The 12,108-nt window shown below is 35.9% G+C and overlaps 1 protein-coding gene across 1 annotated transcript in view; it reads right to left on the bottom strand.

Moving 5' to 3' along the window:
• Positions 1–10,699, bottom strand: part of LOC107696418 (SAM pointed domain-containing Ets transcription factor-like) — a 17,269-nt gene extending 6,570 nt beyond the window's left edge. The window contains exons 1-2 of the mRNA XM_016496730.1: positions 10,522–10,699; positions 294–744 (exon numbers count right to left, since the gene is read on the bottom strand). Of these exons, the coding sequence (XP_016352216.1) occupies positions 294–738 (445 nt within the window). The 5' untranslated portion in view covers positions 739–744; positions 10,522–10,699. The remainder of the gene's footprint in view (positions 1–293; positions 745–10,521) is intronic.
• Positions 10,700–12,108: the final 1,409 nt, after the last annotated feature.

The raw sequence follows: 12,108 nt of genomic DNA, 5'->3' as shown, positions 1-12,108 counted from the left end.
TAAAAATTATTTTATTATTTAAAATTCTACATTTAAATAATATATATATACACATATATATATATATTATTTAAATAATCATTACTTGTATTTATTATTTAAATAAATCTTAATTTTTTTAATTAGTAATAATTTACTTCTATATTTTTAATTACTATAATTTTAATTTATTTTTTAAATAATATTTTATAATATTTAATATTTGTAAATATAGATTTTATAATATATTTTTTATTTTTAATTGGAATGTTTCTGACGCTTTATTAACCAACAGCAAATCAATATTATCTTACCTGGTGTGATGTTGAGAAGTTTACAAGCGGTCTCAATGTCCTTCAGAACTTCTCCTACTACCAGGCTTTGCACCTGTTCTAAAGATCGCTCCTCCACCTGTTCCTCCAGAGTAGGAGATAGCGGGGAGGCTCCCAGCCCGGGGCTGTCGATCACAGGACACTGCTCCGGTTCCTGACACGGCTCCAGTCTGGGCCCGACGGCTGCAGGTGTGGATGAATCCGACACCCTTACCAGCCAGGCGGCGTCCTCGGTGAACAGCATGTCGAAGCAGGACAGATAGACTCCCGGATGTCCTCGGTCCGAGCCGTCAAGGCGAGGTTTGTGGTCGACCATCTCCAAGCCATCTTCTCGCTTAAGAAGGGCCAGCGAGCTCTCGTTGAAGCCTGTGGAGTGCGGTAGCTGAAGAACAGCGCTGTCTGACTGGATTCGGACAGGACTGGCCATTGTCTCCTGCAGAAATGAAAGAGAACAGACTTTATTGAACCATACACATCAATATTTTCCAGTTTTATGACTATACAGTGTGTAAAAGAGCAGCTGTACACCAGAGCATTCAGCAAACTGCTGGTTCTTGAACGTTTTGGTGATCCATAGCCAACCAACTCATTCCATCCAAAGAAAACTCTGAGCCTAAGTGATGCTATTTCTGTTTTTAAGGCTTCCAGGACGAATGGAAATGAACGTAGAAAGTCATTGCAGCATGCGGGAAGCAAACTGGATTTGACTGAGTCACTTACTCATGGGTCACTTGTACAGAATGACGGGTGTCACTGGAGCAAAGCAGCAGTTTAGAGAACTGCTTTCAAGGTGCCGTCCCCAGTCTCCTGTCTCCTGTGTCAGCATGAGTTTTTAATCAAATCGCAAAGAGGAAAACATGCTTCAAAATCATTTGAAATTTGTGTCAATACGTCATAAATAGAATGCAGCAGCAGTTTTCTGTCGGGGATTTGTGGTTAAGGCTAGAAGGGATACAGCTGCGGCTACTGGGCTAGCGCACATCAATATAGCGAAATTTATGTAACACTGTACAACAATAATTACTATTTTTTCATTATTGTAAGGGGTAGGTTTAGGGTTGGGGTAGGTATAGACATTAATAAAAACACAATCTAATAGGTAGAAAATAAATTTTCGGAGCTGTATCCCTTCTAGCCACAACCGGGATTTGACGTGCCGTGCCGCATCCAGTGTAGACCATAGATATGTATATATATCTATGGTGTAGACAGCATCACTGATTATAATGAGTTCTATAGTATTTTGTTGCGCCGCGCCACTCGCGTCCGGTGTAGACACGGTGTAACATTGGTTTTGCTTTGTTTCACAGAACTAATCGTTGCCTGGGTTGCGTACGTATGTGTGGGGCGGAGCTATCAAAATAGGGGCAAGACCCTTTTGGGGTAGGGGCGTGTTTGTTTTGGTGATTTCAAATGTCAACATTGGCTACCAGAAATCACTTACCCCACCTTTAAATTATTAATGAATCCTATAATAGTATATAAAGTAGCACTGGTGTAAACTATATTTTAAAATTTTCTGATTAAAATATGAGTGGTTCTTTCCTATGCAAAGGTTTCCACCATCATGCAAATGTCCTTTCCCAAAAATATAAGTTGTTCCTTGAATAAAGTCTGTGTAATGTTAAAATATGTCTTAGGGGCATCTAAGAAACTACTCTGAGGAATGCAAAAAGAGCTGTAAAATATTCGCTGTGACAGAAACAAGGAATATCATAAAACATGAAGGTCTTTTCAGGGCCTCCACATTACATGAAAAACATCGCAGGCAGCCATTGAGATGCTGTCAAGTGAGTACAACTGTAATTCATACATGCTAAATGTTCGAATGTCATAGTTGCATTTGTAAAAGTAGAAATAGATGGTTCACAAGTATTTTCAAGAATGAATAAAGAAGATTTTCTCCGGTTTAAAGGGACAGTTCACCCAAAAATTAAAATGCTCTTCTTTTGTGTTTTGCAGAAGTCATACTGGTTTGGAACGGCTTGTAAATGACAGAAGTTACATTTTTTTTTTTTTACAAAAATTTCCCTCTAATGTGGGTCATGCAAGCAACCACATCTCTGATTTCTGGATCATCCTGCATTGGCATTTTCCTCTTTGCACTGCTTTGGATTTCACGTTTTATCGATTGCCATAAAAGTTTCACATATAGATCCTGTGAGGGTATTTGTTGGGCAGTCTCCTCTCTTCATAAGTAAATATGCATCCGTAATAGTTTGATTGAAAGTTCACAGCACAGATGGAGAGTAAGACGCATTTGTCAGTAATCTGTTGTCATTTGAGTTTATGTCTACAGGACATTCACCATCTACCACATGTTCTCAGACAACCTCCGTTTGTTTGAACACACCACTGCCGTCATTCATAAAATGGTGAGATTGCTCCACACCCAGCAATAGCAGAGGAAAAGAGGTATAAAAACAAAACAATCATTCAATAATGGATTATAATGGCTTAAACCTTTTATTGTGTCTCTCAGTTGACTTTTCCCTCCTTTTTAAAAGCTTTCAAAAGTTACACTTGCCATAATTTGAGCTTGTCCCTTGTCTCAAACCTTTTAACTTCACCTCTATAATAAATTTGTAAAGTTTTAATATCACAAAAATTAATCTTTTGCATTTCCAATCACTCCACAAGCAAAGCTTTTTAAACATTAATGAATAAAAATGCAGAATTCAGAATAATATTAACAGATCTAATTGCAGTTTTAATAATGCATTAGTAAATGTTGAAATTAACATTAAATAAATATAAGTATTTTTCATTGCAGGTTCATGTTAACAAATGTAGTTAACTGATGTTAACAAATGACACTTCAGTCTCCTCTCTTCATAAGTAAATATGCATCCGTAATAGTTTGATTGAAAGTTCACAGCACAGATGGAGAGTAAGACGCATTTGTCAGTAATCTGTTGTCATTTGAGTTTATGTCTACAGGACATTCACCATCTACCACATGTTCTCAGACAACCTCCGTTTGTTTGAACACACCACTGCCGTCATTCATAAAATGGTGAGATTGCTCCACACCCAGCAATAGCAGAGGAAAAGAGGTATAAAAACAAAACAATCATTCAATAATGGATTATAATGGCTTAAACCTTTTATTGTGTCTCTCAGTTGACTTTTCCCTCCTTTTTAAAAGCTTTCAAAAGTTACACTTGCCATAATTTGAGCTTGTCCCTTGTCTCAAACCTTTTAACTTCACCTCTATAATAAATTTGTAAAGTTTTAATATCACAAAAATTAATCTTTTGCATTTCCAATCACTCCACAAGCAAAGCTTTTTAAACATTAATGAATAAAAATGCAGAATTCAGAATAATATTAACAGATCTAATTGCAGTTTTAATAATGCATTAGTAAATGTTGAAATTAACATTAAATAAATATAAGTATTTTTCATTGCAGGTTCATGTTAACAAATGTAGTTAACTAATGTTAACAAATGACACTTTATTCTAAAGATTTTTTGTTATTATTTATTTGTATTAATTTTTATTTATTGTTATTATTTTTATTTTTCATTTTATTTATTTTTATATTTCAATTTTCAGTTCATCTGCTATTCATGTGAACAATTTGTAATTTTTATATTGATTTTTTTTTAGAAAAAAAAAAAAAGTATTGGCATTATTAACATCATGTTAAATATTGAAAACAAATGAGTCTTTATAAAGTAAGTATATTTATTTACACATTTATTTTTCGTTTTATGAAAAATGAGATGAAAATCTGAAATATTATTCGATCAGATCTTTATTCCAGGACATATGACAAGCATAATTTGAAGGCGTTTCATTTGTCAAGACTTCAAGTAGTAAAAAGTGTCAAAACTGCACTGCTGCTGCTGCATGAGTCACGTTGGATGAGGTGATGGAATGGCAGAAGGTCAGAGGTCAAACTATTTGTCTCTCGCTCTTTCACATCTCTGTATGCAAACACAAATGGAGGCCCCGGACCGTGTCTTTGAAGCTGGCCCGGAGTAAACCCTAAAGGAAATGAAGTTATCCTTCTTGGAATCCCTGTTCTCATCTCCAAACGCCTGCTGCTTTCATATCCCCCTCCCTCTCTTCTCTAAGGAAAAAGCTGGAGCGTGCTTTTGGGGCCGGCTTAGTCTCAAGTCTGTAACCTAGTGTCCACTCTTGCTCGCAACAGCTCGCGATAAGCCCATTAGACAGGCACATTTATTCATATTGACTCTGGCCAGGGGAGAAAAAGCAGCGGTGAGGAGATGCAAACACGCTCCCAAGGCACGGGATTAGGCCCGTGACTGATCCTTAAATGAGTTTGGTTAAATACTCTAAAATTCATTTTGGAAGGTTTAAGAGCCGCTCCATTTGCCAGGTCAGCAGCATTCAGTGCTAAATAACCACTGTTTATCAGCGTCTCACTCCAGAAGACACAAGACTGGCCATTCCCAGCAGTCACATTACTATACTCCTGCTGTATTTATGCATAGTGCACTTCTTTAAAAAGCATAAAGGAAAGAAAATACATGACAATAATGAAATAAAAGGTAATAATTCTTTTTTGTTATTATATTGCCGTGATTAAAAAATAAAATGAAAAATCTATTAAAATGATTAATAAAATAAAGTAAAATAAAAAATAAAATAAACAGTAGTAATGATCAATTATTGGAAAAAAAAAATCCAGAAAAATATTTAATTCTCATAAAAAAAACTATAGTTGTCCTTAAATAGGCTTCACTTTATTTATGCATGGTGCACTTATTTTAAAAATAAATATCACACAGAAAAGAATAATGATAATAGAGGTAAAAAAAAGGTTTTATTGCATTGTGACATTTTTATATTAAGTAAATGGGTAATTGTCACTGATTATTAAAGAAAGAAAGAAAGAAAGAAAGAAAGAAAGGTCCTGAAATAAACTTTATTTATAGTAATTTTTGCATGGTGCACTTCTTTTAAAAGCTAGAAAATAAAAGAATGCATAGTGACAATTTTCTTAATTAAATACAGTACCAAAACAGGCTTTATTTTCTTCTAGTTCTTCTAATTTTCTAGTTTCTCTATTCTTTATATGTTTACTATGTGTTGGAATCTGTCCCACCATAGCAACCAGCACAGCTCAGTTCAATAGCAAAACGTTACCTATTAATAACGAGTCTCATCGCTCAATGAGTCTATTAGGTTGTGTATCAGTGTGCACATGCCATGCTCACAGCAAACGTCTCTTACTGGATGAAATGCTCCGTCGACTGCAGGGTTTCAACAACAACTGAGCAATACTCAGCTTGTTCACATCATAAGGACATAAAAGATTTGGCAATCATTACAAACAATTAGTGCGGTGGCTCCCCCTGCACCATATGACTGGGCTCCAGTGATGTGTCGCACAACGACTGGCTGATTCTTAAAAACCATCAACAAAACCAATAAAAACACTCTCCAAGGTCAAAATGCTTGCTACATATGCTTATATCCACGTAAAGAGGCCCCAAAAAGTATTTAGAGTCTTATATAGCACACTTAAAATAGACTGAATATAATTAGATAACAAAATATGTTTTTTCAGACTGAGCATAACCTGTGGTTATGGTAAGCAAACCGTCAAAAAAAAAAAAAAAGGTTACTATACTTTTACTATAATAAAACCATGGTTAATTTTCGTAAGGGCAGGCACTTGAAATAGTTAACCCTGGGCCATTTCAAAGCCTTGTCGTGACTCACGGTTCACATTGCTCTTTTACCCTGGGTCAACAATTAATGCTGGGTATTCATAAGATGACGTTTCACACTGTACATTACTAAACCCCAGGTTAACCTTCTTATTTGCATATTTGCAGTATCAGTGTCACATTTAGCATTGGGCATTCTCATATTACATACTGCCGACTGCACGATCAAGTTTTCCCTGTATAGACATCTCGGAAGTCCTTTTTAGCCGGGGTTAAACGCAAGGTTTAAATGACGATGACCCAGGGTTAAGTGCAGTGTGAAAAGCTCTAGAACTGGGGTTAGGACAGTTAGCGGGACTTTGTTAACTTGATCTTGCAAATTGGGATAACTGCAGGCTGGAGCAGTGGGCGTGGTGAAAGGTAGGGGGCGTGGATACAGGTCTTTCTAGTTGGTTAGGGTTTGGGTTCATCTTTCGGCTCGCCACCTTTTGCCACGCCCATTACTCCGACCTGCAGCTACCCGGCTAGATGCTTAGCAACCGACAGCCAATCGCGTGGCTCATATTCACCTGCTTTGGACAGTTACGGAATCACCGCACGTTGTGTCCATTAGCGTTTGAGGGGAAAAATGTCAAATGATGACGGAAAACATGTCAATTAGATTTAAGGTACGATTTTTCTTATCTTCATCGTCCGAAATGTCCATTCAGGAAAAAATTGATAGTACAGTCGACAATATATGTAGAGACTCTTGAGACGCTCAGAAACCTCTCCTGCCTCATTCTGTTCAGAAACTGAGAAACAAAATAACTACAACACCGTAAATGACCGTAAAAGCGGCATTAACATACAGTTTCATGTTATTTAACAGCATATAATTTTATATGCTGAGTCTGTAATCCCAGGAGAGTACCTAAACACGCAATTGTACATTTAAATGCTTACAACTAACACTATCGTAACTATTTAAGCTAACATTAGTTAGCTAGCAATGCTATCTCGTAAACGACATCATAATGGTATTCTTGATAATCGATAACTGACCTTCATAGTCATTAATTGAATATGCACACAGGGTTGCTAACTTTGGTTGTCTGGCTGGAGTGAGATTGGTTACAGTTGTGCAGTAAAATTCACTTTTCATTCATGAAGATGAAATTAAAAAAATTTGCCAAAAACATGTCTCCTGGTGGAAAATAAAGAAGTTTTGAGATGAAAATGACATGAAATTAGCATTATAACCAGTAGATGGCAGCAAAGGATCACTCATTAGATCAGTTGCCATTTCAACTTCCTTTTTTTTACGTCTTGCTTTTGGATTTATTATAAAATGACTATTGTAACACATTTATTGTCTTTTACTGTTCTGAAGTATAAAGTATAGCAAGTGCAGGAAGTCACAAAGTCTCATGCATTTAAAAAAATAAATAAATAATTTAGCCCAGACACCAAGCCTAGAAGGGTTAATTATTTAAATACTTAATGAGTTAACTACAAATTAAATAAGTTAATTATTAATGGTATAACAATTAAATAATAATGCATTTAATATTTTGAAATATTAGATTTAATTTAAAAATTAAATTGTTTAAGTTTTATCTTTAACTGTAGAAGCTGCTAAATACTTTCAGCCAATACAGACTTGCTGGTGTAGTTTTGCACCTCTGAACTGAGTCTAAATCACTTAGTCCACATGCTTATTTTTGACATCGGCTTGTCAGATAGTTCTTTCCGTCCATTGCTACAGTTATCTCTGTCAATCATAGCAATGACTTGCGGATTCACTTGCGTAATTTTTCACACTCGCGTTTGTCATTCCTGAAACAGTATACGGTAGTATATAGTATACAGTCAGTATGGACCATACTTTATGGTCCTCTAGACCAGTGATTGGCAAACTTGGCCCTTCCAGGTCACTTTCATGCAGAGATTTGATCCAACCCTGATAAAACTCACCTGCCTGTAGCTTTCTAGTAGTCTTGAAGACAATGATTAGCTGGTTCAGGTGTGTTTGATTAGAGTTGGAGCTAAACTCTGAAGGAAAGTGACCTGGAAGGGCCAAGTTTGCCCACCCCTGCTCTAGACAAACAAAACTGTAAACAGGTCGCGTGCTGCGTTCATCCAGTCAGTGACACTGACAACGCAAATGTGCAAATAAGAACGTTAAATTATGAGCAGTGAAACAAGATAACCTAGGATTATGTTTACCTGGGTTTAGAATGACCCAGGGTTAATTATTTAATGTGTGAAAAGCCCTAATGTCAAAACCAATTAAGATATCTGACATGTTAAAGTGTGTTTTAAGTGTTGTTTTGGGGGCTTCATTAATACCCAAAATATAATTCAAATAATATATTTCATGTGTAAATATAAATTTTAATGTTTCATTAAAGAGCAAACGTTTTCACAAATGATCGAAATGATTGGCCCACAATAGTAAGGAGATTGTGGTTTTAAAGATCAGAGGTTCTATAGCTCGTCTTTCACTGATTTTAAATGAAAATGCAAATTTGTTGCATTGATCTGTGACATTATAAGGCCATCATCTATCTTGTAAGACTTTTTAAAATGTAGAATTTTGCCGTAATTTCTTTACACACAAACACAACCCACCCAGCTGTTTGAACAAAAACTGGCATAGCATGGTAATATGCAAAGTGCCATACTGAGTCACTCAACCGCTGACAGCCACCTTCGATAAGTATCTCTGATTCATTCTGGGAGATTTAAGCTCAAGTGAATTCGTGCAGGGGATTTCTTCATTACTCGACATCATATTTATTGTCCTCTGCTAACGTGTTTGTTCTACTTCCTCGACCTCCAGAGCAGGTGTGATGTACCTGTGCCAGGTTTTCTCAGACGTCTTCAATTAGGTTATCTACTTGTCAATCTCATTTGACATCATTTGAAACTGTGACCAAAAGACTGAAATCAAATATGCCATTTTTAAAAGAATAGCTCACTTATTAATTTGCTTGTGTCATCCCAAACTCTAATTTTGTAGAGTATTTGAGCAGCTGTTTTCCATATAATGAAAGCAAATTGTGATTTTTACCATCAAGCTTAAAAAATGACAAAAAACATCATACAAAATAAAAAATGAGAAGATTTTTTTTTGTAGTGTAAAATCAGTTCATGCAATGCATACACTATATCCTTAGTATATGGACGCTTTTATTTAAAAAAAATTAGATTAAATAAAGTCGTGCAAGTCTGGAACATGAGATTTTTGATCTATTCCTTTAAGGAAAAGTTGACATTTGCTGTAAGCGAACTCAACAAAACTCAATAATCAGTTTAGTCCTACTGTATAGTCACTCAGTACAATGTGACACTTTAGCTTAGTCACAACACCGTGCTTAGCCATAGTGGAAATCAATAGAAACTTTACATTTGCCTTTGGGAATTGAGCTCTTTTCTTCTTCTGAAGGATTTGGACGTCACTTGCACTTTTCCCTTCAGGGGAAAAAAACAGTCATTTGTGGTTTGCTGGTGGTGTTCTGGAGGCCAGCCAAATGACATTTGAAAACCTTTTCACCTTGTAATTTTCAATACATTTTCCCTTTATCTTTCTAAATAAGGACACATCGCATGTGAACAACAGGTGAACTGTGTCAGCTTGGGAACAGGTGCATTCAGAACCATCTGAGCTCATATCGACCTCTATCAATGATATGATTGCTCGGTTGCCTAGAAAACTTAAAATATACATCTTTACAAATGCATTTATGTGTTTTGCTGCACAAAAACTGCATTACCAGTCAAATGTTTGGACACACCCCCTCATTCTTAATGATGACCAATTTCTTCATTTCATGAAAAACTATGGAATAGCACAAATAGAAGCATAGGAATGATTTAGTGACCAAAACATTTTGCACAAATAAAAACTATCCACATTTGAGCTTCTTCCCAACTTCATGAAGTGCATCCTGGGATGCTTTTTAACACTATAGTGAAAGACGAATATGTGCAATGATGCTTTACCTTTACTATCTGCTCCAAAACGTGCATTTTTAATTGTTTCACAATTTTACAAATTTTAGTTTTGTAAACAATTACATCCACAATTTAGGTGTAGCCAAATCTTATTTAAGCACTCAAGCATTAACAAAAAATGTGTTCTGAGAATGTTGTGCTGAGGTTCCCATTAGGTTATGAAAACGTTATTTCTGTATGTTCTATGAAAAAAAAAAAAACTTTTTATTGGTTATGTGAATGTTAAAAGCAAAGTTAAGGAGGAACATTGGATTTTATATTTTGCAAACATTATGGGAACGTTACTTTTGAATTTTCTCTAAACCATCATAGACAAATGTCCAACTAAATTATTTCAGAAAAATGTTACCAAAACAATGCATAAATGAGAATAATACAATAATACAATACTTTGAATGAATGTTCTATTATCGTTACTGGAAGAATATTTGTTCATAACATTGAGAACATTGCCAAAATATTTGCTTTTCCCTTCTCAAATACAGATAAAATACACGTAAGCAGTAATATCAGGAGTTGTTGCCCTTGAAAGTGAATTGATAGGAGGTAGCCAATCAGACTTACCTGTCCAGGTGAAGACAGTGTTGGAGGTGCGATCAGGAAGGCCTCTGCTTGTTTCCTTTGGTTTCTGCTTGTTTCTCAAATGTGGGTCTAATTCTAGGCCTCCTACAGACTCAACAGGGAACGCGACAAGCTGGAATTGTGGAGTGCCACATTACTAACCTCAATGACTAATACTGCTTGTGACAAGAGCGTGTGTGTGTGTGAGTGCACCTGATGTGGGTGTGCAAGTAAGAGTCAGTGAAGGAATGCCTGCTTCATTGACTCCCGTTGCACTTTTATACACAGGCCTTATTAAGTTGTGTAAACATTGCCTCAGAGCCCCATTCCCAGCCTGAAGGCGTTTGACATGCCAGTCCGTTGTTGTGGACCACTAACCCCCACCCTCAAAGGAGGAAAGACTGTCTGATATCCGGTTTTTAATCTTAAATGACAACAGTTATGAGAAATATGATAGGGCAAATATGGCAAGATGGCCTAGTTGTTTTGCAAATTTTCATTCAGTGTGTGTGTGTGTGTGTGTGTGTGTGTGTGTGTGAGTGAGTGCACCTGATGTGGGTGTGCACAAGACTTCAAGTAAGAGTTGATGAAGGAAAGCTTGCTTCATTGACTCCCGTCGCACTTTTATACACAGGCCATATTAAACTGTGTAAACATTGTCTCAGTGCCCCATTCCCAGCCTGAAGGCATTTGACATGCCAGTCCATTGTTGTGGACCACTAACCCCAACCCTCATAGGAGGAAAGACACAGTTACCAGAGGAACTGCCTGATTAAATGTCTGACATCCGGTTTTTAATCTTAAATGACAACAGTTATGAGAAATATGATAGGGCAAATATGGCAAGATGGCCTAGTTGTTTTGCAAATTTTCATTCAATTTCAGTCTGTAGTTTTTATTTTAATATTGTATGTGCAAAAGATCATATAACCAAAAGAAATTAATTATTTTCATTATAATTATAGTTTTTTATAATATGTTTCTTCTTTATGCAAAATATATAGAATTTTTATTTAGATTATATACGAATTTGTCAAAAATAAAAATGTCACCTCACAATAAAAAGGAAACACACACACAATAATTCTTTATGCAAAATATAATTATTTTTAATGGGGTTTAATGAAACTCACCCAATAACTCCATCAAAAAGGCAGTTTTTGCATTAAATAAAAAAACTAAAAATAAAATCTGTTAGAAAGATGCATATGTACAGAAATACATGCCTTCTTTTATTTGTATATTATTTAGCTATGTGCAGATGTTATGGTACAGATATATCACTGTTCAAGGCGTTTCTCTTGGTAACAAATTATGATGCAAACACAAAGTACATGTCCAGATATTTCTGAGAGTTTGTGCGTCAATGTGCTGATGATACGTCTGCAAGCACACAGCATGCCAAAATGTTTGCACAGTAAAACAGACACACCAATGCAAACCACACGCACACACACACTTAATACAGACTTTATTGATAATAGAAAATAAAGACGTCGAGTGAGCCAGAGAAAGACTGGATATCAGACCATCATTTTACATGCTATTCCACAGACTTCTTCAGAAAAACCTGATAATTTGGGTGTCTTT

This window comes from Sinocyclocheilus anshuiensis, unplaced genomic scaffold (assembly GCF_001515605.1).
Source record: "Sinocyclocheilus anshuiensis isolate Anshui unplaced genomic scaffold, SAMN03320099.WGS_v1.1 scaffold522, whole genome shotgun sequence".
In the NCBI taxonomy this organism is placed as follows: Eukaryota; Metazoa; Chordata; class Actinopteri; order Cypriniformes; family Cyprinidae; genus Sinocyclocheilus; species Sinocyclocheilus anshuiensis.
This window is presented reverse-complemented; position numbering and strand designations above follow the sequence as displayed.